Source organism: Peromyscus leucopus, chromosome 3 (assembly GCF_004664715.2).
Source record: "Peromyscus leucopus breed LL Stock chromosome 3, UCI_PerLeu_2.1, whole genome shotgun sequence".
NCBI lineage: Eukaryota > Metazoa > Chordata > Mammalia > Rodentia > Cricetidae > Peromyscus > Peromyscus leucopus.
The window spans coordinates 76,450,772-76,477,410 of NC_051065.1; the positions used below are offsets into that span (position 1 = coordinate 76,450,772).

The 26,639-nt window shown below is 41.2% G+C and overlaps 1 protein-coding gene across 2 annotated transcripts in view; it reads right to left on the minus strand.

The window, feature by feature from the left end:
• Fam13a (family with sequence similarity 13 member A) overlaps positions 1-23,367 on the minus strand; it is a 92,986-nt gene extending 69,619 nt beyond the window's left edge. Inside the window, exons 1-2 of one of the 2 annotated variants that reach the window (XM_028895264.2) lie at positions 23,067-23,367; positions 5,178-5,219 (exon numbers count right to left, since the gene is read on the minus strand). In XM_028895264.2, the coding sequence (XP_028751097.1) occupies positions 5,178-5,219; positions 23,067-23,095 (71 nt within the window). In that variant the 5' untranslated portion in view covers positions 23,096-23,367. The remainder of the gene's footprint in view (positions 1-5,177; positions 5,220-23,066) is intronic. The other variant, XM_028895265.2, reaches the window with a different exon arrangement.
• Between the last annotated feature and the right edge of the window lie 3,272 nt (positions 23,368-26,639).

Consider the following 26,639-nt stretch of genomic DNA (forward strand, 5'->3'; position numbering starts at 1 on the left):
GGACATGCCTTTAAAAACACTAGGTTTTGGAGCTCCCCCTCAAAAAAAAAAAAGCATCTCAAAATGTTTTTAAAGTTTTCTACGTACAAAAATGGGAGTTGTATGACATAATATCTCCCTGTTTATGGTAAATCCAGGGCTTTGCACATTTCCCCACTGAGCAACATATCCAGCCTCAGGTAAATTTTTAACTTGAATTTATTCAGTGCTAACGATTTTCAATATTGACTCAGCAGTTCAGAATCTTACATAAAATGATAGGTCTAAGTCTCCAGCAATTAAAAATGGACAAAATCCTAAAGAATGACCTTGTGTCCCCAACAATTAACTGGGAAATAAACCTATCAGGTATTCCGTCAGGACAATTGGAAGACAGATGAAATCCTGAGCCTGACTCAAGCAACTCCAACTTGCCCAACAGTAATTTAGCTTTGGTTTCTACTCTGTTAAAACTTGGGCTGAAATTTAAAAACTGTCAGCTCCAGAGTTCCAATGGTGCATCAAAAAGGAAACTAGGAAGCCCTGGGTCCTTCCCAGAAGACAGGTTCAGTTTGCCTATCAGGGGCAAACGCAAGAAGCCGTGTGGCTGGCAACAACAGCTCAGTAAGACTGGCTACAGGTTGGCAGGCCCTGAAGCATACAGCTCAGACTTAGATGAAGCACAGGCCACACAGGCCGTCCAGGAATTTGTTTGGATCTCAAGCATGAAATCTGGTTGGATGGGCACCAAGAGCTTGAACGTAGGTAGGGTGGGAGCAGGGGGGACGCGAAGAGAAAGTGGAGGGGAAGTGCCCTGGTTCCGGTGGAAATCGGCTCTAGAAGCCCAGCGCCAAGTCTGTAGACACTGAGAACTCAGACAAATGGAAACATAACGAGCACCAGATCCCAGCCAGATCTGACCCGATGCCAGGAGGAAGAATGTAGACAGCAACAGGCAGCGCCGGGCGTGGAAGAACATCAAGGGCAAGGTGCTTTTGATGTTAATCTGATCAGTTGAGTTGGGGGTTCCTGGTTTTGGATACCAGCCTAGCGTCTGAAAGAGAATCGAGTATGATACGCTTGCCAAGAATGTTCCTTGTGTATCGTGCACAGGCATGTGTTTGTTTAGCTGAGGTCTTACCCAAGTTTTGCTTCGCTTTCGTTGCCCTAATTATTTCATTAGGACTGGTTAATCCCAAGAGAGCAATCTGGGGAACAAGGACACCCACTATCCAAGCTACTGTAACTGCAATAAACTTGACACATGGTGGTAGCAGGTGTTGTTGCTCTGTGGCTATGATTTCCTCCCCCTCAAAGAAAGATACCGGCTCTCTGTAGAGTTGGGCAGGCTAAAGAGGAACTGCAGTGGACACTGGACTGTTACCACAGACGGTATTTACTTAGACCCAGCATGTGGGCACTCGTGTCTAACAGTCTTGCTTTAATACAGAAAGGTCTGAAGCAACTAAAATGAGAGAGAGAAATACAGGGCGCAACGTGACCATGAAGAAGTAAGTCACAGAGGAAGAAATTCTACACCATGGCCGTGAAGCAAGGTGAGGAAGGTTGGCCTCCTTTGGTTCCCCTCTCTGGTGCCCTATCCTGTCCTCCAGCCAAACTTACACCCTGAGGCCTCCATTGGTGTGCTGCAGCCTCCTTCCAGGCCCTTCATCCACATTCCTGCCTCATCAGCCAAGCACCAGTGGCTAGGTCCCTGTGTGACCTGCCTTGATGACCATCTGCTCCCCTTCCTTTGAGACCAGAGGACTGCTTTACTCTATCTTCCATCTGTCCTGACCCATTTCATTCTCTGTGAAGGCTGCCCACTCCCAGACTGCAGCCTCCTGAGTCTTCTGTTCCACTTTGTGCTGATCTTCCAGCATTAATCCGACTCCTGACCAGTTGTTCATCCCCAACCACTCTGCCTGGCTCCTTATTGATGGCTCTGTTTCTGCTGAGTACCTACCTGTCTCAGCAGATACGTCTCATTTGTTGGTTGGTTCTTCCTCCACCCCTTAAGAAAAATCTAGAGAATCAACACCATCAAATATAATATATAGCATTCAGTACTCAACTTACTATTTGGGAAAGTAGCAGGTTGCAACTCTCAATCCATTTTTACTTTCTACAGACAAAATATTACTTTGAATGTAAAGAAATGAGTATAATATTTTTATCATCTTTAAAAAAATCAGTGAGGAATTTGTGAGTCTTGTAATAACTATGTTTTGGACATTGAAGCAAAGAACTCCTAAGTAATAAAATGATTAAAAAATGGAAGTTGTTGAAACATGAAAATTATTAAAAACAGCTAAGCATTATTCACTCTTATTAGATATAACACAATAAATGTGAACTTATTTATAAATTGTTCATTGGTAGACATGTCACATTTCTAGTTAAAAGTACCCAGCAGAGATTAATAATAATTAGCAATCACCTTTCTTTCTCCCACTTAAATTCTTTATGACAGAATAGCAAGAAAGGCTACCTCAAACTAGCCAGCCTAATAATTATGGGGGTGGGTTCCTGTTTTCTCAGTAGTTTCTTTTAGTTTCTATCAAGTGAGGAAAAAAAAAATTAAGATAAGCTCATACGAAACTAATTCTTATATTATTTTTGAGAGTATCATATAATGTTACTCAGAAAAGAAAAAAAATACTTTTGGAATTTTAATTACAGGTTAAATAATTACTATTTTTGCTTTTGTGAAGCAGCCGCTCCACTTACTTTGAACTTCCATTATCTGGAAATAGTGCCTGCTGCCTACTTTTCTTTCTTTTTCTGCTGTGAACGTAGGCTTGCAGGGATATTCATTCTTGAGGGTTTATTTTTCTTATTATTTTTGTTTATTTATGTGTAGGTGAGTGTATAATAGTGTGTGTGTGTGTGTGTGTGTGTGTGTGTGTGTGTGTACCCGAGAAGGTCAGAAGAAGGCATCAGATCTCCTGGTGAGGGAGTTACTGGAGGTTGTGAGGCATTGATGTGGGGATGGGAACTGAACTCTGAGAGAGCATTCAGGGCTCTTACCCGCTGAGCTATCCCTTTGCAATTTCATTCTTTATTTCTAATGTCCTTACATTTTAGTGTTTATGACCCTAATATTGAATAGAGCAAGTAGCTTGCATTCAACGTCCAGTAAATACATTATGAGCTTTCTTTCTAAAAATTTTATTTATTTTTTTAATTTTATGTGTGTTTTGCTTTCATGTATGTACATTTGTGCTCAGTGTCTGGTGCCCTGGGAGGCCAGAAATGGGTTTCTAATACCCTGGAACTAGAGTACAGGCTCTTGTGAACTACCATGTAGATTCTGGAACAGGACTCTGGGCCTCTGGAAGAGCAGCCAGTGCTCTTAGCCACTGAGTCATCTCTGCAGCCTCCTTATTTTTCTTTCATTCTACCAATTTAGCATTTTTTTTTTACAGACAGTATTATGGAAATATTGTAGTACAGTTAATAAGAAAAATTCAGTTTCATACTGTAAAACACTGGTATATATCTTTGAAGACTTAAACCCATTTTTGCCATCTACCTTAAATATAGTAAACATAAAAATAAAATTCAATACTACTTAAAACACAGATTGTTGTCACCCAGGGTAACAAAATGAAGACAGTCAGGAAAAGGCTTTTAATAGGTGGTGTGACCCAGTGATCCAGTCCTGTGCTCTGTGAAGCTTAACTTCCCTTAGTAGCCAGCAATCACTTGTTTTCTGTTACCATCCATGGTTACATGAGATATCAGAGTCCCTGTGGACTCTGGGGTGACACCTTCAAACGCCCACAGTGGCTGCACAGCTGGGACCGCCCCGTGATCAGAATACGCAAATTCAGATTGGATGAAACCAGGGTTTGAAAACAAAACAACCACCACTGGTGGGCTGCCTGGCCCTGAAACCCAGTGTGTGCCGCAGGGCAGAGCCCTGGGGAAAGCAGTCACTAAGCTGTGCCGGGCATTCAGTGCCGCAGTTCTAAACTACCGAAATAAAGTCTAAATCTAACTCTGGGATGACTGCAGCAGACTAGATTAGAAGTAAATAAATAATAAGTAAATAAACAAATGGTGTATTATGCATCCTGATATTTCCTTTAAAAAGAGGACTTTAAAATTAAGGCGAGACTAAAAAGCTCGACATTTTTAGTTTATGTGGTTGTATGATATTCTAGCCCAGTGGTTCTCAAGCTGTGGGTCACATCCCTTTTGGGGGTCAAACACTTTCCCAGGGGTCACGTATCAGACATCCTGCCTATCAGATATTTACATTATGATTCATAACAGTAGCAAAGTTGCAGTTATGATGTAGCAATGAAAATAATTTTATGGTTACAGGGTTATAGTATTAGGAAGGTTGAGAACCACCATTGTAGCCTATTTTACAGGCTTTTGAGGTGGGAGGGTAGTTATAAAAGAAATGCAACAAGGGAGACTTGGTTCTAAATCTCAGTCAGGTGGCTCACACGGAGAATACAAAAGATCCCAAAGGCATAGCAAGTATTCAGTTACTGGTGTGATTTCACCTAACTTCTGCCCTGAACTCTGTTAGCTTGACCTGCTGCTATTAATAGTTGTTATTCTGGACCTATAAGTGTTAGAAACAACCCTGAGCTCCAGAAACTTAAACTTGCTGAGTATTTAGTTTATTGTTTCACTACTTCCCAGAAAATGAGCTAGCATAGTCCAAGGCTTCTTCAGGGTGCTAGGGACACACACACACACACACACACACACACACACACACACACACACACACACACATTAGAGCTCTGTGTGCCAGGACTGAGCCCAGGACCTTGTGGATGCTAACAACATGTTGTGTGCCTGGGTAGGTTTTTTTATTTAGGTTACTTACTACCTTAGCGTCAGGAAGTTTGGGGAATTACATTCTGAATTTAAAATAAAAATGTCTCATTCCAGTCTTTTCAATTATATTAAACAGTAAAAACACTATCCCCCATACCACAGAAAACCAAGTGTGGTAGTGCAAGCCTGTAACCTTGGAGCTGCAGAGGTAAAAGCGGGCAGAACAAAAGTTCAAAGTTGTCTTCAGCTGCACAGTAAACTCCAGGCTAATCCGGGATGTCTGAGACTGTCTCAAAGAAAAGAAAAGAAAAATGGGCCAATAAACCCAATGGGACCTTAACTCACCTCTATGTCCTATAGTAGACCAAAATAAGACAGAATAAAGAAAGAAATACCTCAGATAGAAAGGCGACAAAGGTCTTTCATCTTCCTGTGAGCTACAAGAAAAACAAGTTGTGAATTAATAAAATTTCTATTAATAGAACATGTAAATTCTACTAAAATTCTATTCTCCCTGGCACAAATTGTGACATATTACTGCTGATCTTGTAACAGATTCAAGTTAACAAAACACTCTCCCTAGGACCTAGCCAACATCAATTACTTCTTCAAAGAAGCCAGCCTATCAGATAGATGTATTCGCAGATTAGCCTAAAGCAAAAGTAATTTATATCACTCTTCAAGAAGCAGCTTTTTACTATATTGCCCAACAAGTTTATTCAAATACTCATATATTACATACAACCCCTACAAATTATTACAGACACAATTATTTTAACAAAGTTAATTGCAAAAGTAAGATGAATGATGAACTATCTCCATTAAGTGTGGGCTTCTTCAAGAGTAATTTCCTAACAGTGAAAAGCACATCCCTGAGGCAAATCTCAGGCTATTTTTCCTATTGGGGCTGCTCTGCTAAGTATAATCTGATTTGGATACCAGGGGAGGATGTAAAGAAAATTCTCAACACAGTTCAAGTTCCTCAAACAAAATGGAAACAATAGGAAGCTTAATATAAAGGCCCTTAATCTTTTACATTTAAAATACACGCTAGAATTTTCCTTAACATGGTTTTCTTCTAATAAACTGACTTTTATTATAAAAGCATAAAGTTAGTCTCTCTTGCTAACTTATTTTTTTAAGCATCATTCATGAAAATGGAAATGTTGGATTCAACTGACAATATTGGCTTGGAAGTCAACAAGATCTCACTCCAGTCATGTGACCCCCACCCCCACCCCCCCACCCCCCTGCCACACACACAGTTGTCCTAAGAGTTGAAAAATATGTTACTTTCTAGCTAGAATAGGGCATATGCAATTTGACACACTAATAGGGCATATGCAATTTGACACTCTATTTCTCAATCTATGATTTTTGGTTTACCGTCTTAATCTCCTTCAGTGGTGCTATTGCCAATGTTGTCAACAATACTGCTGTTCATAGCATCTTTGTGTTTTATGCACACACACACATACAGGCATAAATTAGCTATGCACATTCTTCCTATGTGAGGAGTGATGGATCATTTCATCGTAGACTAATGTGGATGGGCTAAGGGCAAAGCTGGTACCATTCAGCTAGAATGTGTAAGAGTGAGAGGTAACCACATCTGGAAATACTCACTTTGGCTGCAATGAAGCTACCTGGAGCAGTGGTTTTACAGGGAGTGACTACATTAAGGCAACCTCACACAAGAAACTTACATGTTTGACTTCAGACTCTTCCTAGAAAACATTTGACAAAACAACTAGGTTTGTTCTCTAGCTGAGAACTCTGTATCAAAGAGATATTATGGCCACCATTGTGCCGGTAAAGCTACCGGTATAGACCTGTAATAATTTCATGTTACAGGATAGGAGGAATATTGCCTCGTGTTGTGAAGTGAGGGCTGTAAGTCTTTCTTAGATCAGAACTCCTTAACATTAACATGAAACAAAGTACAGTAAATTAACATGCTTAGCATGTATTTTGTGGGCATTAGTCATTTTTTTTAAAGTGGTAAGCATTTGCAGGCATGTCAAATCTTCTGACAATTTCTTATGACCCTGACATCTACAAAGTTCATGTGAGAATAATACAACGGAGTTAAAAATATCAATCACAGAAAAACTGCATTTTAAGTAAGTTTATGATTTTGTTTTGAGCCACATTCACAGCTGTGCTGGGCCACACTGCCATATGGTACAAAGCTCTGAACAAGGTTGTCCCTGTGCCTTCCATTAACTTTTTTTTTTTTTTTTTGTAAGCGAGTATTACACTTCTATTTAGGAAACAGAATCAGTCTCCCACACAAAAGGGATAAACTACCTATTGCCTTTGGATCCTCATAAAGACTCTCCCTGTACTTGGCCCTTGCTCTCATTTTTCCAGAAAAGCAGGCTCAAAGTGGGGACTTCTAGAACTCATCCAGAATGATGAGAATAGGAGACAGAAGCTGGTCAGGTAAGCAGAGACCCCAAAGCAGGAGTGCAGCTATGCCCTTGGTGGCGGATGGGCATGCTAGCTCCTGGCTCCTTGTTGTCCTTTCCCTTGGCTGGAAGTTGTACATGAGAATATGGCTGGAACTGGGTAGAGGCACTGGACACCTCATGGCTGGGCCACCCGGGCTGACTAGTTCATCCTCTCCCTATGCTTCAGCCCAGTGTGTACTGTAGACTCTTCAGTAAGTTCACCAGAACTGGCAGCTTGATGGTATCTCACCTCCAGAGACCCTTTCTGCTACACAGGAGTTCTGTCTTCACTTTCTCTTAGGAGAATCTATAATAAACTTCTCTCTAGAACATACCCTCTGTGGTTCTCAAAGTTCATTCTTTGAATTCTCTAGACAAGAACCTGAAAGGCTTGAGGCCACTTTGGTGGCCATTCTACTTTCTGGGATTCTGGCCTTTGACAAAGGCCCTGGTATCCTCAAAGATACCCCAGTATTCCCACATCACTAATGTTGGCCAGTGGTGAGTACAATTTATTTTTGTACCTGATGCTGCTTGGTTGTTTATTGTCTTCTAATTGATTTTAATTCATCAAAAGAGTTTGTCATAGGCCAGGGGATGTGGCTCAGTTGTTTGAATATCTACCTAGCAATGGGATTAAAGGTATGTGCCACCATGACAGTCCAAGAATATCTCTTGATGGAAACATAGGTTTAGATCATAAGCAAACATTTTTTTTTCAGGCTGCACTGGCACAAAGTAAATTCATCAATGAGGCACAAAGTCAGAAACTATAAGTTATTACTCTGTCATTTGGATCAGTTTTAACTGTTCTAAAAGAGAGGAAGGAAGCACAGAAATTTAAATAAAATAAAACAGTCTTTATATATTACATTTATGGATAATTAGTATTCAGTATAATGCAATCCATTTATGGAACAATAATATATGAAAATAAAATGAAGGTAAATAAATCAAATTGGATAAGTAATTGATATATTTCTTCTTTTCCTTTTCTTAAAAGTACTCTTGCCTGGGGGCAGTTATATAATTTTTGACAAAGGTATTAAAATAACCAATGCACTGATTTTAAATGAATTAAATTAATTAACTTTGAAGAATAATTAGCTACTGTTGTGGGATATTTGTTCACAATGACACTCTGAGACTGCTAATAAAGTTAACCTTGAATCAGGAGGCCAAGTCAGTGACTAGCTGATTGGAATTAACCATAGAAGTAAGAAGGACCCAGAAAGCTGGATAGAGAGAGACACACAGGAAGTAGGGAGGGACTTAGAGATTTTGCAGGCTTTTTTGATCTGGGAAGTGTGGAGAGCCAAAGTCAGCTGGTTATTCTTCCATTCTTTGTATCTATTAGGATTTTTATTCCAATATCTGATTCTGAGTTTTGATTAATACTAGAAAAATTTAGATAAATGTTTCAAGCTACCCTGAATTTTGAAGTCACCCTAAGTCAAAAAAAAAAAATCATCCAGAATAGTTGTTTTTAACAGCACTGAGAAAATGAACTCTTTCACAAAATTTATAGTTCAGAATGGGAAACATTAGAAAAGATCATCATTTCTATATAGTTGTCAAAATTTTTTGTTCCTGGCCCCAAACTATCTAGATAAATTCTTGATGGATGTTCGTTTTCTGACAATCTTAGTCAAGTCCAAAGACATTGAATGACTTCACTTAAGTTCTAAATTAAGTATAATCTTTTGCCTGAATTCTAAACTTAGAATTCTGATTCACTTTTAAGTTTTTTTTTTTTTTTTTTTGGTTTTCCGAGACAGGGTTTCTCTGTGTAGCTTTGCGCCTTTCCTGGAGCTCACTTGGTAGCCCAGGCTGGCCTCGAACTCACAGAGATCCGCTTGGCTCTGCCTCCCGAGTGCTGGGATTAAAGGCGTGCGCCACCACCGCCCGGCCCTCACTTTTAAGTTTTAAGAACAAGCACATTCACCACTGTGGATGAAGGAGAGAGCTGGCCTGGGAGATTGGGACAGTGACAAACTGGAGCAGTTTGGGATTCAGTTGCTTTTCCTTTGCTATTCTTGTGACACAACGGAATGCTTACTGTCCTCCCTCAGGTATGAGGAGTTGGAGTCTCTAAAAACAACTGCTTTCGGGAAGAATGTTTAGCATAGACCCCAAGAGTCCACATCTAAGAAGTTACAACTGAAGTGGCAATAACCTAGATATCAGGTGGTTAGATTTTTCTGAAAGCTCTTCATATGCTCAGTGTTGATAAATCATATACATAAATGGCACTGACCCTTGGAATCCCTCCCTGGGCTGTGGAAGCACAGAATGTAATGTCTATCCAGATCACTAGACAACAAGCTAACGAGGAACAGAAAAAGTATGGTGTTTCATGTATGAAACAAACAAACCAAAAATCAAAAACTGAAACAGACAAAAAACCCAAATACTATGGCAGAATTCCCATAGTAAGGTATTCAACATGTCTCCAAACCGGCATTCCATTCAATGTCTTTTCAAGTGTTCTCACAAACAAGCCAATTAATTCTACTTTCTAATCCCTTAAAGTGGCTGATGACTAAAAAAAATTAACATAATTTACATATTCATCATCTGTTTAAATGTAGTTTTAATTAAATTAAAACAGGAGGTCTTTAAAGTGTTTCTTGATAATGAGAAATACAGAGAAATAGGTAAATGCTAAGAACTGGGTTCCACTCTTTCTAGAAATGAGGAAGACCATTTGTGAGGTCTTAAAAAAAGAAAAAAGGAAAAGGCAAAAAGAGGAAGTGAGCAAGTGAAAGCGGAGAGCTAAGCAAATCTTTCTGGATCTCAGATTTTCCCTCCACTGGGCCCTGTGAGAAGTGCTTCTCATTGAGAACTGGAAGGGAGAGATGCTAGCTCCTCTAGCCTGTGCGGAGTGCTGTACTTACCTGCATGGCCTTGGCTTGTCCACACTTGGGCACTGACCACAGGCCATGATAACTGGGCCAGGAGGCACCCTGTGTTGTTCTGCTGTTTAGGTTTTGGGATTGGTCCCATTCAGGAACAGAAAACAACACAGAGGCACACAAATCGCTATGCTTTCTGGAACATGAGTGTCAACGTTTTCAATCAGTTCGTAGCTAAATGTCTGTGGCTGTAATTTGAGGAGCTAGTTACAATCCTTTCTTAAAAGCAGCAGCTTTGCCATTCTCCTCCTGTGTTTGTTGCTGAGAATGCTACACACAGCCCATAGGAACACAAATTATCTTCCTTGAAGAGGAATTGGCTTTCTCTGACCAAAGAAGACATGCGGACATGGGAGAGCTTAACCAAACTGAAGGTGTTATTTGTCCAGCAAAACTGACAAATGACTTTCCAAGATCTAAGGAAAGCCTATCTACTGTCTTCTTCTCCTCCTCCCCCTCCTCCTCCTCTTCTTTTTCTTCTCTTTCTCCTCCTTCCTTTTCCTCCCCCGGTCCTTCCCTCCCTCCCTCCCTCCCTCCCTCCCTCCCTCTCTCCCTCTCTTTCTCTCTCTCTGCTGGTACTCCATTTGAACATAGAGACTGAGTGCCGGACCTTAGCAAGCACTCTGCCACTTAGCTAAGCCCAAAAGATATCTACCAGATTCTTTACTGCAGTTAGAAATCTTTAACATATTTTTGGGTGTGTGTGTGTGTGTGTGTGTGTGTGTGTGTGTGTGTGTGTGTATGTGTGTGTAATTCATTGCCTGGCAAATACATACAGAAGTTCAATGTCCCTGAACTTCAGGATGTGACCACGTTTAGAAGCTGGGCCCTTAGGAGGCAATCAAGTTGAAATGTAGCTATTAAGCCTTGAGTTCATGTGACTGTCATTATGAAAAAAGAGAAACATGAATGGAGACACGTATGTATGCACTTAGGAGCAAGGTGTGTAATGTTTTGACACCACCGCCTCACTCCTGCAGGGAGAATGGCCAGCAAGCCCCAGGTCTGCAGAGCTGAGGGAACCTGAGATAATGCATTTCTGCCATTCTCAGCTCCTGGGGAGGTGGTACTGTCTTACATCAGTCCTCACAAACCTATACACTGATTACAATGTTTTGTTTGTTTGTTTGTTTTCAAATTCTTCTGAATCCAAACATGCCCAACCTTGCAAAAGGCTATGCTTTCAAGACAAGATCAGTTGTCCATGGGGATCACCGGACACTGGATTTCATTCCCAAGCATGTACTCAGAACCCTGCCGAGGCACTCACTCCACTGAACTACTTACACATGTTTCCTGCCACTATAGACTCACATACAAACCGGAGCACAAATGTCATCATGTTGTTCTTATTTTGCTTAGAGACTTTCCATTTTGATGTGCTGTATAGTAGTTACATAAATATGAAATAGACGTATGCAAAATGAGGGTCCTAACCTGTTACCTGGCTTTATGAGCCCCGGCAGGTTATGGCTGTGAATGCAGAAACAGAGTTCTAAAATGCTGTGGTCCCTTGTATACTGTGTGATGCACACTCAGGGAAGGCTCCTGAATTAATATCTGCTCATGAAGGAAGTCACCTTCTTTGTCAGCCCCTCAGCCAGAACTGTCCTGAGCCAAAACAAACAAAAACAAAAAAACCCAAAACAGCATTTGTTGACTGACTCTATGGAGCGTGAGAAGCACAGAAAACTGGTCCAGACTTGCCTGGTGGTGGACATAATGTCATAGTTCTGAAAGGCCAAGGGAACTGACAGGATGTCTCCAGTCTCTTGACTAGTCTGCCCTGACCGTATGGGCAACTGTTAGGACCTCATCTCAGGAGCCTGGGAAGGAAACCCTTCTGCATACTTCTTAGGAACTTCTTACTTGATGACTGCAACATTCTTTCTAACCTGTACTGTCTTCTCTCTTCAGGCTGGAAAGTGGCTTAGTTGGCAGCGTGCTTGCCTGGCATGTACAAAGCTCTGCGTTCAGCCCCCAAAATGCATAAAGCCAGGTGTGCAGGCACATTCCTCCAATCCCGTCTCTCGGGAAAGTGGAGTCAGGAGGATCAGCAAGCAGTTCAAGACTTCTGCATAAGGAGTTTGAGGCCAGCTTGGGCAGCATAAGACTTCGTGGTTTTTTTTTTTTTTTTAAATCAAAGAACTATTTATTACTTTGATAAGGAACTAAGAATTGTCTCATTCTAGTCCAGTTCCACCCACACAATCTGTTCAGCTCTGGCTGTCTGATTAACAGCTTGCAGTGTCTAAGAAATTGAGTTGGGCGAGGATAGTTGCCCATGATGAAAGGGAATGGAATTATCCACGAGTGGGGAAGGACAAGTTTCTCTACTATTTCCTTCACATCTCTCCTTCCAGTTAGAAGGTGCGTAAACCATGGCCACCTGCTAACTGGTTTGACACTGTGTTTTCTCCCAGAATCCTGGGCTAAGACTTGTTTAAAAGCCACAGCACAAAAGGAAGGCTCACACTTGTGACAGTATTTAGTTCGCATTAACAAGCCAAATGTTCACTTCAAGGTTTATCCCTTCCCTCCATTTTTGTTCAGTCACCAAACTCCAGGCACTCACCAAACTCCAGGCACTCTGCAAACTCCAGGCACTCTGCAAACTCCAGGCACTCTGCAAACTCCAAGCACTCTGCAAACTCCAGGCACTGCCTCTGAAAGCCTCTCCCTGTCTCTTGCATCCAGCCCTTCTAATTTCACGGCCACACTCCCCCATAGTCATGCATGGCAATTCACTTTCCAGCCTATTCTGCTTCCCCACTGCATTTGGCGTAAAATCCAAAAGCTGAAGCCTGGCACATCAAGTCCCTCCTGCCTCAGCCCTCTATGCTTCTGCAATAGGACTTCTCTCACGGGACTCTGTAACCCTCTGCTTTTGCCCACTTCCTCCTTTCCACCCCATGCCTCTCTCTGCTTGGTGAATGCCTTAAGTCTTATCTCAAGGGCCATCTAATCTGGGAAGGCTTTACCAGGACCCTGGAAGGGAGCTGCTTCTCAGGCCCCAGGTTCCCAGACATTTCTCACAGCTGTATGTGAGTGCCAAGCGCACAGTGGTGCAAGTCAGGTGCTCAAGCTTGTTTTGCCATGGGGATGTGTCTATCTAGGTGCCCCAGCATGGACTAGGTACCTAATATAGTGCATGGGCCCAGTAAATAGCTGATGAATAAAAACAGCATCAAGATTTTGCTGAGGGTTCACACAATGCTTTAGTTAAATATTTTAAAGATATACACTGTCTATCATTTGTGAGGTCAATTTAGACAATTAGAACATTTGCAGGAATCTATATGTTGATTACTTTAAATGGTCTTGTTCTTTTCTATTCAAAAGTTAATGGAATTGCAACTATAGTCTGGGTTTTCTTCCATACTTACTTAAGGAAAAGAAAATAATTTCTTTTCTCCAACTGCACAATTTGAAGCAGGAGTTCTGTCACAACACCTGTAATATAAACACTACTTGGTGGTGTGTGGAGAACCCAGAAGAGGGTATGTTCAGGTAAGCTGATGTTTGAATATGGCCTCACCAATGTTTGCTCTGGCTTGAGAACAGGAAAAGAAAACTATTTGACCTCACCGAAAATCCAAAGGTTGTTTGAAACTTAAAGAAATTCTAGGTTTATTTTAAACTTATTTTCAAGGCGGCTAGAAGATCTCATGTGTATTGAGGCCTTTACAGGAAAGTGATTGCTACTGTTATTCAGTAATAACAATACAAAGAGCCCCTCAGTGGGGCAGTACATTAAAATGCAAACCCCAGGAGCAGCTTTCTTGGGAACAGCTGAGCTTAGTTGACAGGAAAATATTTTTGGAGTATTAGTCATTAGGTGAAAATATAATCAACTCTAGTCACTGAAACAAAATAATAGATAGATATCTGTAGCTAGAGTTTTCCTGTGTCCACCTGGCTCCTGCAGCTGCTCAGACCCAAACAAACACACAGAGACTTATATTACTTATAAACTATATGGCTGTGGCAGGCTTCTTGCTATCTAGTTCTTACATTTTAAATTAACCCATTTCTATAAATCTATACCTTGCTACATGTCTCTTGGCTTACCAGTATCTTTACATCTTGCTTCTCATAGAGGAGGCAGCTGGCAGGGTCTCCTGACTCACTTCCCAGAATTCTCCTCTCTGCTTATCCCACCTATACTATACTTCCTGCCTGGCCACTGGCCAATCAGCGTTTTATTTATCAATCAATCAGAGCAACACATTCACAGCATACAGAAAGACATCCCAAGCAGATATCCTCAGAGGGGAGAAGGAAAGAGTAACTAACTTCTGCCAGCATTTACTATTGTTACAAAATGTCAATGATTTGTTAACAGAGTTTTGTTTTAATAGGTATATAGTCTCTCAAATGGTAAAATCTACATGTAGGAGTTTGGGGGACAATGATAGATGTGCAGAAGGCACCGCCAATCATCCTCTCACCATCACCCCCCACTGCTCCTTCCTCCTGGGGAGGACCGCCCAGGTAATTTGAGTCTCTACTGTGATTCTGTCCTGGGCTTAGAGTGGTGAGCAGCTCAGGGCAGTGTGGGCTCTGCACTGATCTGCACAGGCACTCATTTTGAAACACTTCCTGAGTGACTGCTATTTTCTAGAACTGCTGACACGTGCCAACAATGCACAGGCTAGTAAAATATGATGGCAACCCTCACAGGATTCACAGACAGGGACAGGCAACTACTGCTGACTGGAAGCTCACCACAGGCCAGGCTTTTGTGCTAAAAGTTTATATACATTGTTTCTGTCACTCCCCAGACACCCTCAGAGGAAAGTATTAGCAATCAGGTCTTTCAAGAGAGATGAACATATTTAGGGAAGGCTAATTAGCTGTGAAGGCCTGGATGCTGCCAGTATGGTCCATCTCTAACCCTTGGTTTCTGCAGCACTATGTAGTCTGGCAGGTTTGGTGAGATTTGTGACCTAAGCCACACTGAATTCCAAGGGCCGCAGAGGCATTATGGGGGAAAGATGATGGAAAGAACTACCCACAGGATGACAAGATAATGGGCTTTGGAGGCCCAGGGAAGCATCATGGTGATGTGATGGGGAACATAGAGTACCCTAAGCAAGCAGCTGTGACCTGGGACAGTGGCATCAATGGGAGAGGGGCACCTGAGTTTTTGTAACGTGAAGAAGATGAAGGTACATAAAAGTCCCTTACAAAAACACCATAGTGTGTTAGCGGTCTGTGCAGTATGTGTGTGTGTGAGTGTGTTAGTGGTCTGCACAGTGTGTGAGTGTGTGAGTGTGTTAGTGATCTGTGCAGTGTGTGTGTGCATGAGTGTGTTAGTGGTCTATGCAGTGTGTGAATGTGCTAGTGGTCTGTGCAGTGTGTGTGTGTATGTGTGTGTGTGTGTGTTAGTGGTCTATGCAGTATGTGAGTGTGTTAGTGGTCTGTGCAGTGTGTGAGTGTGTTAGTGGTCTGTGCAGTGTGTGTGTATGAGTATGTGTGAGTGTGTGTGTGTGTGTTAGTGGTCTATGCAGTGTGTGAGTGTGTTAGTGGTCTGTGCAGTATGTGAGTGTGTTGATGATCTGTGCAGTGTGTGAGTGTATGTAAGTGTATTAGTGGTCTGTGCAGTGTGTGTGTGTGTGTGTGTGTGTGTGTGTGTGTGTGTGTGTTAGTGGTCTGTGCAGTATGTGAGTGTATTAGTGGTCTGTGCAGTGTGTGAATGTGTTAGTGGTCTGTGTAGTATGTAAGTGTGTTAGTGATCTGTGCAGTGTTTGAGTGCATGTGAGTGTACTAGTGGTCTGTGCAGTGTTTGAGTGCATGTGAGTGTATTAATGATCTGTGCAGTGTGTGTGTGTGTGTGTTAGTGGTCTGTGCAGTGTTTGAGTGCATGTGAGTGTATTAATGATCTGTGCAGTGTGTGAGTGTGTTAGTGGTCTGTGCAGTGTGTGAGTGTGTTAGTGGTCTGTTCTGGCCAGAGTCTGGTGTCTAATTTGTTTCAGGGGTTATTTTCTTCTGGACAATGCAGTCATACTCTGTTGCATCCTCGTTCTGTTGGCTGCCTTTGCAAAGCCTTTTATACTGTGCTTTTAGTTCTTCTCAGGTGACGGGATAGGAACAAATCTATCCAGGCCTTCAAGTTAGTTCTTGGTTAAAGTCAACTTTCCTGAGTTTTATTCTTATATTTGATCCTTTCTGAAACTGAGCCCTTAGGAGTCTTAGTTCTGCTTTGTCTCAACCCTTCACACTCTCTATTTCTATTTAATTGCACAGGTACTCTAACATAAAAAACAAGCTTCTCAGGCTTCCATTTATCTTGTTTTTAACTACAGTTATAGTACACCATGCCCATTGTCCCCACCCCTACATCTTTCTCAAGCTGAGACTAAACAACTTGGTTTGGAGAAGATTTGTTGACAAGTGGTTGTTTTTGTTCCTGGGATCCACTATTCAGTGGTTTGGCAATAATAATTATAAATCTCTAGTTGATGGAGGAAACAAAATTGGTTTTAGAGTGTAATCTCAAGGTGACAATGTGGAATTTGGAAGGAATATTACATTTGAAGACATACAAGCAAATCCGTACCAGAAAAACACATAGCTCAAGAGAGTCACTTAAAACTTTTAAAGTGTATGAACATATGTCCCAACAAAGTTCATCTGCATTTTTATGCATAAAATGAGTGCAGTAATCTCCTACAGTGTATCCCTATCAAGTTGTGCACTCTGAAAACACTTCATACGGTTAGGAATTAGGAATCCTGTTTTGTTGTGTTTATTGACAAGAATGAATAAAGACCAAATGTAACATAGCTCCTAAGAGTCTCCAGGTCTGCAGCTGTTTGCCCATGCTGATGGCAGAGCATTTCTCTCAACACAAAACAGTGCTACTGTACTAGGAATGAGAGAATCTAGGTGCCCCTAGATTAAAACACAACCAAGTATAAATAATCTCAAATGGCTGGCCATAAAACAAGCTTACCCACTATCACCTATACCACAGAAAGAGCTAGAAGACAATTTCAAATTTTGATAAGCATATAAAATAATACTACTGTTTTTCCTAAATCAACAGTCATAACAGTTGCAGGAAATGAGCTAAAAATGACTTCCCTATTTCTCAGATAAAATATTGGGGTATTCTAGTAGAGGTAGTCTTCAAAATTGTTTTCCCTTTTTACTACACATGTATAGAACAATTAACCGAATACATTATTTGCAATATTTTGACATAATAATATTTCTATCATTTGTAATGGAAACCCTTTGGAATTATGTGGAGAACAGTGTTCTGACGTTTCCACTAATATTGCCTATGGTGTTCAATTCAAGTGTTTAGTGAGTACTTACTCCATGCCTACACAGGGAATCATCTCTGGCCTCAGAGGTACTTTCAGTCTTTGGTATGGTGAGTGTTTATCTCACAGACCTCCATGCTTCTGGGAACAAGGTGAGCAGATCACTTCCCTTTATTGGTTAGTAGGTTTTCTTTTTTTGGATAACATCTCCTCCTTAACTGTGCTGCTAATCCTCCTCCCCATCCACACACACCATGCTCATCAACTTCACATATAAATGGTTTTTATTTAGATATCTGGGTAGGGATTTTGCATGTGTGTTTATGTACTTGACTAGGCAACTATTTTGTTTCCAGGAGTTTGAGTTCAGCCACATGAGAAATGAAAACAATTTAGATAGCCCCTAAGGATCCCTTTGGCTCTAAAGTAGAGACTACATTTTCAGAATTCCCTAAAGCTATATCTGCATATGACTAAAATTCACTATACAAATATGCAAAACTGCAAAATTGTAAAATAAACAAATAAACAAGTTAAAAGTAAGTATTTAAACATTAAGAGAAAAGGGAGGAAAGGTCCATGAACTAAGGAATGGATCACCAAAATTTGATATATCCATAAATCAGAATATTATTCAGCCATAAAGATGAAGTAAGAACTGGTACCTGCCATAATGTGGACAAAATTTAAAAACACCATAAGAAGAGAAAGAAGCCAGTAAGAAGATGTTACATGTGATATAACCATAGCACTCTGTTTATAAGTTCAGAGAAGAGAGGACCACAGAAACAGAAAGGGGATCAGAGGTCACCTAGCATGGGGATGAGATTGAAAGCTAAACACTGGGTCTCTTTCTAGGTGATGAAATGTCTACAATTGATGCACCATTATGTGAATATGCTGATGGCTATTGAATCACATGCTACAAAAGGGTAAAATGATATGCAAGTGGTATATCAATAAACCTGACTGGAAGTTATTTTTAGTCCCTTTAATTTTTTTCTAGTTCTTCTTAAGGGAAGACTATGTAGTGCATTTAGGAGTTTCTATCTAACACAGACTGTTTATTTGGCAGTTGATTCTCATTGCCACATGCAAATATGCGCAGGAATGAAAGAGGCTAAAAAGGTTTTGTGTTCCAAGGAATTTAGCTTTATGGTGTGTGTGTGTGTGTGTGTGTGTGTGTGTGTGTGTGTGTGTGAGAGAGAGAGAGAGAGAGAGAGAGAGAGAGAGAGAGAGAGAGAGAGAGAGAGAGACAGAGACAGAGACAGGGTGGAGAGAGACAGAAACAGAAACAGACAGACAGACAGACAGACAGAGAGGTTGAGTGTGAAGGTGCGCATGCACACAGAAGTCAGAGCAACATGTCACATTAGAAAGCAACAGAGCTCTCTGCCTTATTGTTTTGAGACAAAGTCTCTCACTGATCCTACAGATGGTTGTTTTGCAGTTAAACTGGCTGGCCATGGGTTTTCAGGATTTGCCTGTCTTTGTCACCCAGTGCTGTCCTGCTTTAACATAGGTGCTGAGGGGTCTAACTCAGGTTCTCGTACTTGCACAATGACAAGCACCAAATGCCCAACACCCCCACCTCGAAACAAAGCATCCTTCCTTTAGTTTAGATTACCTTTTTTTCCCCTTTGTATTTTTGAGAAATGGTCAAAAGGTCTTGCTGTTAACTCTGGCTGTTCCTGGAGCTCATTATGCAGACCAGCTGACCTCCAACTTAGAGAGATCCTCCTGTCTCGACCTCCCAAGTGCTGGGATTAAAGGTGTGTACCACTGTGCCTGGCCAAATGACCTTCTTTACATGAGTGATCGGTGAACATTTCTGCTCTGCGGGTAAAGGCAGTCACCACACAGTGAAAATGAGTCCACAGACGTCTTGTTTCCTTTTAGGTTTGTCACTGTCAAATAAAAGCCATCTTGTTGATAAAGAATAAATCCAGAAAATGGACCCACATAGGTCTGAAGGGAGGTAGCTTTTGACTCCTTATATTGCACTGGCAGGCAGGGCTGTGAGAAATACCAGCCAACAAGGGAGGTATCACCTCCACAAGCAGTAGAGGGCCCTCTAACACCGCACAGCAGCTCGGGAGTGTCGGTGTCCACGTGACCCAGGTTTTCAGCAGTGACTGCAGATGTCATCCCATTGTCAATGTGGATGTGTTTGCCGAAGGATATTCTTAAGACCAACATTTACAGGTCACGTAAATTCCTCTAATAGGAAGTTTCAGCAAAATTTTAGACACTTTGAATCATCAGTACATGCTAACCAATCACGTTGCTTTGAAGTCCACTGAATTTGGAGTTATTACATGTGTCACCATCACATCATTAACATTCAAGAATATATGTTAGCTATTATAATTTTCTGAGTGAAATGATGGAAAAAAGTTTGTATAAACATTATTAACCTCTGCTTCTCACTTGGTAAATAAACACAGACATGAACTGGATGTTTTCTCGAGCATGGAGACGCCAGTACATTTAAAAGAGGAGGCTAAATTAATCACTAGCTCTTATAGGTTGGCTTCCACATCATCTTTTGTGGAGATAAACTGAGTTAGGGGCCACTGGAAAGTTAATCTAGCAAATCAAAGTTCTGCTGCGAAAGCTGAGTTTTGTCCTGGTTTAAGATAAGCCTGTGTATCTTGGTCCACTACAGTAAATCTATCTGCAGAAATATCTCGATAGAGATCCTTGCAAAGTCACATGCTGCGGGGAAAGCAATACCAATAAAATGTGAATCACACAAAGAGCTGAGCAATCAGCTGACCTGGGATCTGATAACATGCAGTCTCATGAGTCATCAAAGGTAAAAAAAAAATCTCACTTTCTTTTCAATTCTTAACACAGCTCTTCACTTTAATTTCTCCCTTTATATTATTTATTTCCAGGACTCTTTTCAGATAGAGGAAGGTTATAAAGTGTGCTGTTTTATCATGAACTGTAAGAATTATGTAAATACATTAGAATTTGGACACATAACTGGGGGAGAGGTTGCAGAGGAGTAGAGTTCAGTTATCAGCTAATAATCACCTGTAACTCCTGCTCCAGGGGATCTGATGCCCTTTTCTGACCTCTAAAGGCACATGCAGAGCTCCTCCCAGACAACAGAAGACTGGAAAGAGGACCCAGGTATTTTAAATCAGTCTTACTTTTTAAGTTGGTGTGGATTCTCATCTCTGTAGATTAGCAGTAACAGAATATCTTATACACCTTCATACAGTATGTGAAGAAAGGCTAAGAAGTCATCCATGAAAATTATAAGTTAAGTAGACATCACAGTACCTGTGTACCCTCTAATAACATCAGACACGTAGATGAGGTTGAATAAAACACAGGGTAAAATGTATCCATCTAGGTGCATGTGTTATTACCCTAATCATGCTGTGTATTACAGAATTTACCACATGGCATTGCAATTGTCTGGTGATGTTTCTGCATTCTTACTGCTGTGGAACAGCAAAACTTGTGTCTTAATTACCTCATGATCACTGGCAGGGCAGTAGTGTTTGATCAGAGGGAAAACATTAAACAATGTTGGAAGTTTTGTTTGAACAGGCAAAACTGAACAGAATACCTCTCATAAGGCCATGATATTAAATATGCTATGTGGCAATGTTGGGCAGTATAGTGTTAGATTACTACATGGACCAGCTGTCAATAGCTTTCTACAAGCTACAATCATTAACTAGAATTTACACCAGTATTTTCAATGCAAATATTCAGCATGGATTTCTTTACTTGCTATTTAAAGCAAATCTTTTACCTATTTATTTCAAGTCAGTTTCTAGCACTCTGTTAGTCTGAAACACTGCACGAGTCTACAAACTCTCTCCTTTGGGCAGATTGAGGATAGGATCCTCAGCAACGGTTATCATTTCCATAACAAACATGGAGTATAACAACCAAAGATGTTGGGCTGAGAGCCGAAGAAACACTCTTCAGAGCTCAGAGGTATCTGCGTAAATGCTCATGCTCACAAGGGACCTTTGTGCAGAGAGTCTCATCATACACCTGGTCATTGTCTTCAGGAAGTTTATAATCAAAAGCAGAAATAAACTGAAAGTGAGGGTGGTCAGGGAATCAATCAAAGCAAACCCCTGAACTTGGAGGAGGTGGGACATTGACTGCACAGGGAGCTGGTGTTCAGGGACTGGAGAACCAAAGTCATGACTCAGCATTCTTGAATGCAAAGTTAGATAGCCCTAGGTTCACTACAGTGACCAACAGTGTAAAATCATTTTCAGGAAACCACATTGTTCTTCTTGGTCTGCATAGCAGGCATTCTATTAGCAAGCAGCTACACCAGGGTTTAGTAATAGCCAGTACCTTTTTATCTAAAACACAACCTGCGTAGAACTCTTCAGGACTGACGTCATTATAAAGACAAAGGTTCCCAACTTTGAAATTAGACATCGTTAAAACTCCAAAAAGTGTACATTAGTTTTGTCTCCTTAGACATTTCAAGCATGTGGACTTTGCCACCAAGTTAATATAGAATCATAGATTCCTCTAAACAACACTTCTTTTTATATTAAAGTATTACTTCTCTGGAAAGGAACTCTGAACACCACATCAAGTTCCTCTTACAGTGGACATGTAAGGAGAGCAAAAGAAAAATGACCATCCTAGTTCTCACCTCAGTCAGTCTGTAGGAACCGTCTTACCATAAAAAAAAAAGTTTCCATATTTCTGTTGTTAAAGCATAAGCAAAACAGCTGTAGCATTTTTTTTTAAAAAAACTCATTTGTCTAGTTTTTCTTTTCAATAAATTGTCATTATTATCTGATTTTTGAAAATATCATTTTACACAGAAAATTGTAAATGGAACATTTATATGAAGTCAAATATCACTGTACATAAAGTAATGACAATAAATGTGGCTATCTGATTAGCAAAAATTAAAAAAAACTGTGACGTTGAGTAACTCAGACTTTCTGTGGGGACAGGACTCAGTCATCACTGTGGTAACTTCCACGTCCACCCCAGGACACAGCATTCCTGTCCACTTCACTAGGAGTGGGCTTCCTGACAGGCAGGGCTGTTCACAGTCACCTTTCTTTACTTCCATGGGACTGAGAGAGACTCCTCATCACAGTCCCAGCAGCAGGGCCAGAACCCTGTGCCCAATCACTCTTACACAGAGGGTTGTTTTGTTTTTTTCCAGCGTCATTTGGGTAATAAATCTACCTAGAATTATTCAAGGACAGACATTATCCTCAACCTTTATTCCCATGATTATAATACACTTGAAGAGAGAAAGCCCTTGCCTAGAGAACAGATAATCAGATCCATCCATTGAGCCCACTAAAGTGTTCTAACAGCCTGGAGACCTGAGAAGACCATTCAGTTCTAAAGCAAACCTGCTTTACTTCGAGTTGCAGAGGTATTATCTTAAATATACTTCCATTAAAAGAAGGATATAAGTGAACTCAATAATCATAAGCAGCTGGATAGACGTGTCAGTGAAAGAGCAGTGCGTTATTTAAATGTTTCTGTTTAGTCTAAGGAAAAAGCACGGTGAAGAACAGACTACAAGGTTTGCAGCCTGTTAATGAATGATGCCGAGCACTGGCCAAGTGCTGTGGTACACTGCTCAGAAAATACCAAACAGCGTAAGCAGCGAACACTACCTTCTCAGCGGCATGATTTCACAAGCCATCCTCGTGTGCGAATCTGCACGGGATCCCCCAGTGTCTTCCAGCCAAGCCCGGTGTGCAGGACCCGCGGAGCACACACAACCTGCTGCAGCTGACGCCGCCTCTCCACCTCCAGCTGCAGGCAAGGATTTTTATCGGCTGCCTCCACATTTACACTGCAGTCCACTTTGACCTTTTGTTCCAGCGAAGCAGCTGAAACCCGGAGCCAATCAGAGGAGGAGCAGCGGAGTGTGAAGGGCCGCTCCTCCTCCCGCTGCTCCTCCCGCTCCTGCTCCTCCCGCTCCTCCTCCAGTCCCCACCCCGCCTTGCTCTGCTCGCTCCTCAGTGGGCTTGGCAAGCACCAGTAACCTGAAACTTTTCCTCTGAGCGGTTTCCGACAAGCCTGTCAGTCTGTGACCAGCAACCAATAACTACAGCGGAGCCCGGTCCTGGATGGTTCAACGTGCAAGAAAGACAGCAAGGAAACGCATTGTCAGGGACAGACAGCGTCTCGAAGCGAAGCATTTTCGTGGCCCAAGGGAAGAGTTGCACTGCACCTTGTTTTCCTAGAAAAATTAAATAAATTAAAAAACAAAACAAAACAAAACCCAAACACTAGCCAGAGAAGACCTAAGAGTTTTCTGGAAGGAAGGCATACCCGGACCCTTGCCCTACCCACATTTTCTTCTCCAGATGCTTGTTTACACTAGGCTGTGAGCAGTCCCTGGTGACATTACTCAAGAGGAGGAGGACACAGTGCCCTAACAGGGCTCAGGTCCTCAAGAGATCCAACCCTCTACTTGCACGGTCCTTCAGTTTGTTGTTGGTACATTTCATTCATATGAACTGGCTGTAGCTATTTGCAAATTGTTTTTCTATTCAAAATGTCAACTGTACTTTGGAGAGACTTGTTTCTTATCATATTCTTCTTCTATTTTTTTACAGCTAATCCAAAACCAGTTTTTTTCCATAAGGTCCTCTAAATGTTTATTAATTATTATCTTTTATAATTTTTTAAAAATTGTATTTTACACACACACACACACACACACACATATTTGCCTGCATATACAGATGTGCACCACATGTGTGACTGTTGTCCGAGGAGGCCAGAAAGGGGCATAGGATCCTTTGGAACTGGAGTTACAGATACTTGTGAGTGGCTGGGTAGGTAATGGGAACCAAACCTGGGTCCTCCACAATAGGAGCAGGTACTCTTAACTGCAGAGCCATCTCTCCAGCCCTCTTATTTCTTCAGGAGCACTAGGGTGTTATTTCTAGGAAAATAATTGCAATTCATAGGTGTGGTGGTTTGAATAGGTATGGCTCCATAGACTCATGTGTTTAAATGCTTGGCCTAAAGAAAGTGGCACTACTAGGAAATGTGGCCTTGTTGTAGTAGGTATGGCTTGTTAGAGGAAGTGTGTCACTGTAGGGGCAGGCTTTGAGGTCTCATAGCTCAAGCTATGCCCAGTGTGGGACTCAGTTCATTTCCTGTGATGCAGAACTCTCAGCTACTTACTCCTATGGGTTTTCCAATTTTTTTTTACAGGCTACTCACAAAATTGCAAGTGTCACTATATTTTTGATACTATATTTGCAATATTTTGCTTTTAAATTATCAGCTCTGTTCCCAGAACCAACTTCATTATCAATGCCATTATCTTTTTGAACTGCCTTGATATCTTAGTTATTTTTCTATTGCTGTGAAGAGACACAATGATCAAGGCAACTTATAAAAGAAAGCATTTAATTGGGGACTTGCTTACAGTTTTAGAATTTAGTTTATGACTATTGTGGTGTGGAGCTTGACAGCAGGTGTGGAACAGTAGCTGAGAGCTTACATTTTATCTGCCAATTAGGGGGGAGGGAAGGAGAGAGAGAGAGAGAGAGAGAGAGAGAGAGAGAGAGAGAGAGAGAGAGAGAGAGAGAGAGAGGAGACTAGTGTGGGCTTTTTAAACATCAAAAACCACTCCCAGCGACACATCCCCTCCAACAAGGCCACACCTCCCAATCCTTCCCAAACAGTTCCATCAACTGGGAAACAAGCATTCAAATATATGAGTCTATGGGGACTATTCTCATCCAAATTACTATGCCTCTTTTAATCATGGAACATGGGTAGTGAGGGTGCAGAACAACATATCACAGTTGTGAGAAGTACTCTTCTAGAAAGAGAGTGCTTTATGGTTGGGAATAATGCTATTTTTATATTTGGCCTTGGAATTTAAAAAGAATAGCTCCATTTTTCTCAGTTTCATGTAGGCACTGTAATGTTGAGCTGAGCCAAGGTCATGTCCTATATCTGGGTAGTCTTTTTTTGTCTTTTCTTTTTTCTTTTGTCAAGAAGAGACTCATTAGGAGAAACAGTTGTCAAAATAATATATCATATGGTTAAGTATAATGTCTGAGGACTGGAGTCCCTTGAACTGTCAAAGAAACATACTTTTCATTTTCATCCTGGTTATATTTTCCTGCTTGGTGTTGAAGACCAGGTAGGTGGCCCACATTAATCATTTTCTTTTAATGCCAAGGCCAATTGAATATCTGGTCCATGGGCTTGGGAGGAACCTCTGGCTCTTCTCCTTCTTTTGCCCATTAGTCCATCTAGGGGTCATAAGTCAAAGGTCTCACTTGACCATTATTTCATTTGTAAGTGTGAAGGGAGTATTTTCTCTTTGCTGACTCTCCTCTTTGTACACTGAACACTCCAACAGTGCACTCAGTGGTATCTCCATGGCCTCCTTGAACAAGAGTAAAGGTGACTTATCATAGTCTTTTGAGAGATGCCCCATAGTCCACTGGGACTAAGCTGACTTTGGAGGGCAAGGGGGAAATATACATCAGTGTAGAATTCCAAGTATGGGTATTGAACACTGAGGTTAGTTACACCAGTCTTACATTTTTCATTACTGTGCAATACTGAGACAAAGTATGATCAGAAATTGAGCATACTTAAATAAACCTTGATTGGACATACATTGTCAGTATTCTATCTATCTCATCATTTATGTATCCTAAATAACTTATTCAGACCCTCATGACTTACATAAGCTTTCTAGCTTTTTTTTTCCATTTTGATAAAAGAAATCTAGCCATTTTAATCTTTAGACACTAAGAATATTTTTATTTTTATATCCTAGTATCTTCCTTCTTAAAAATACCATGAGTCATAGTAACACCATCAACAAAAAAAATTCACCATCTGTGAGAATTTGGGCCAGAAGGGGGGAATTAAGCAATGTCTATCTTTTCCTTAAAAGGCTCCAATGGCAAATCAAAGTTCTGGTTTTTAACCAAAGCTTATCCTAGGGAACCAGTGAATGTGTAAGGTTTACTTACAGAGCGCAGGTAGCGTCCCAAGAGGAGCCACACTGCAAAGTCTGTACCCAGTCCTGATGGTGGCTCCCTGACAAGGGTACAGGTGGAGCCTCTTTCCCTTAGCCTTTTTAGCCTGTATGTTCTGATTCCTCCCCAAGACCACCAAGCCATGTGCAAAGAAGGTACCATTGCATGCTAGCTGGGAGGAGTGCCTGGGTGCTCAGGTGAGGGTACAGTGACCCTGTC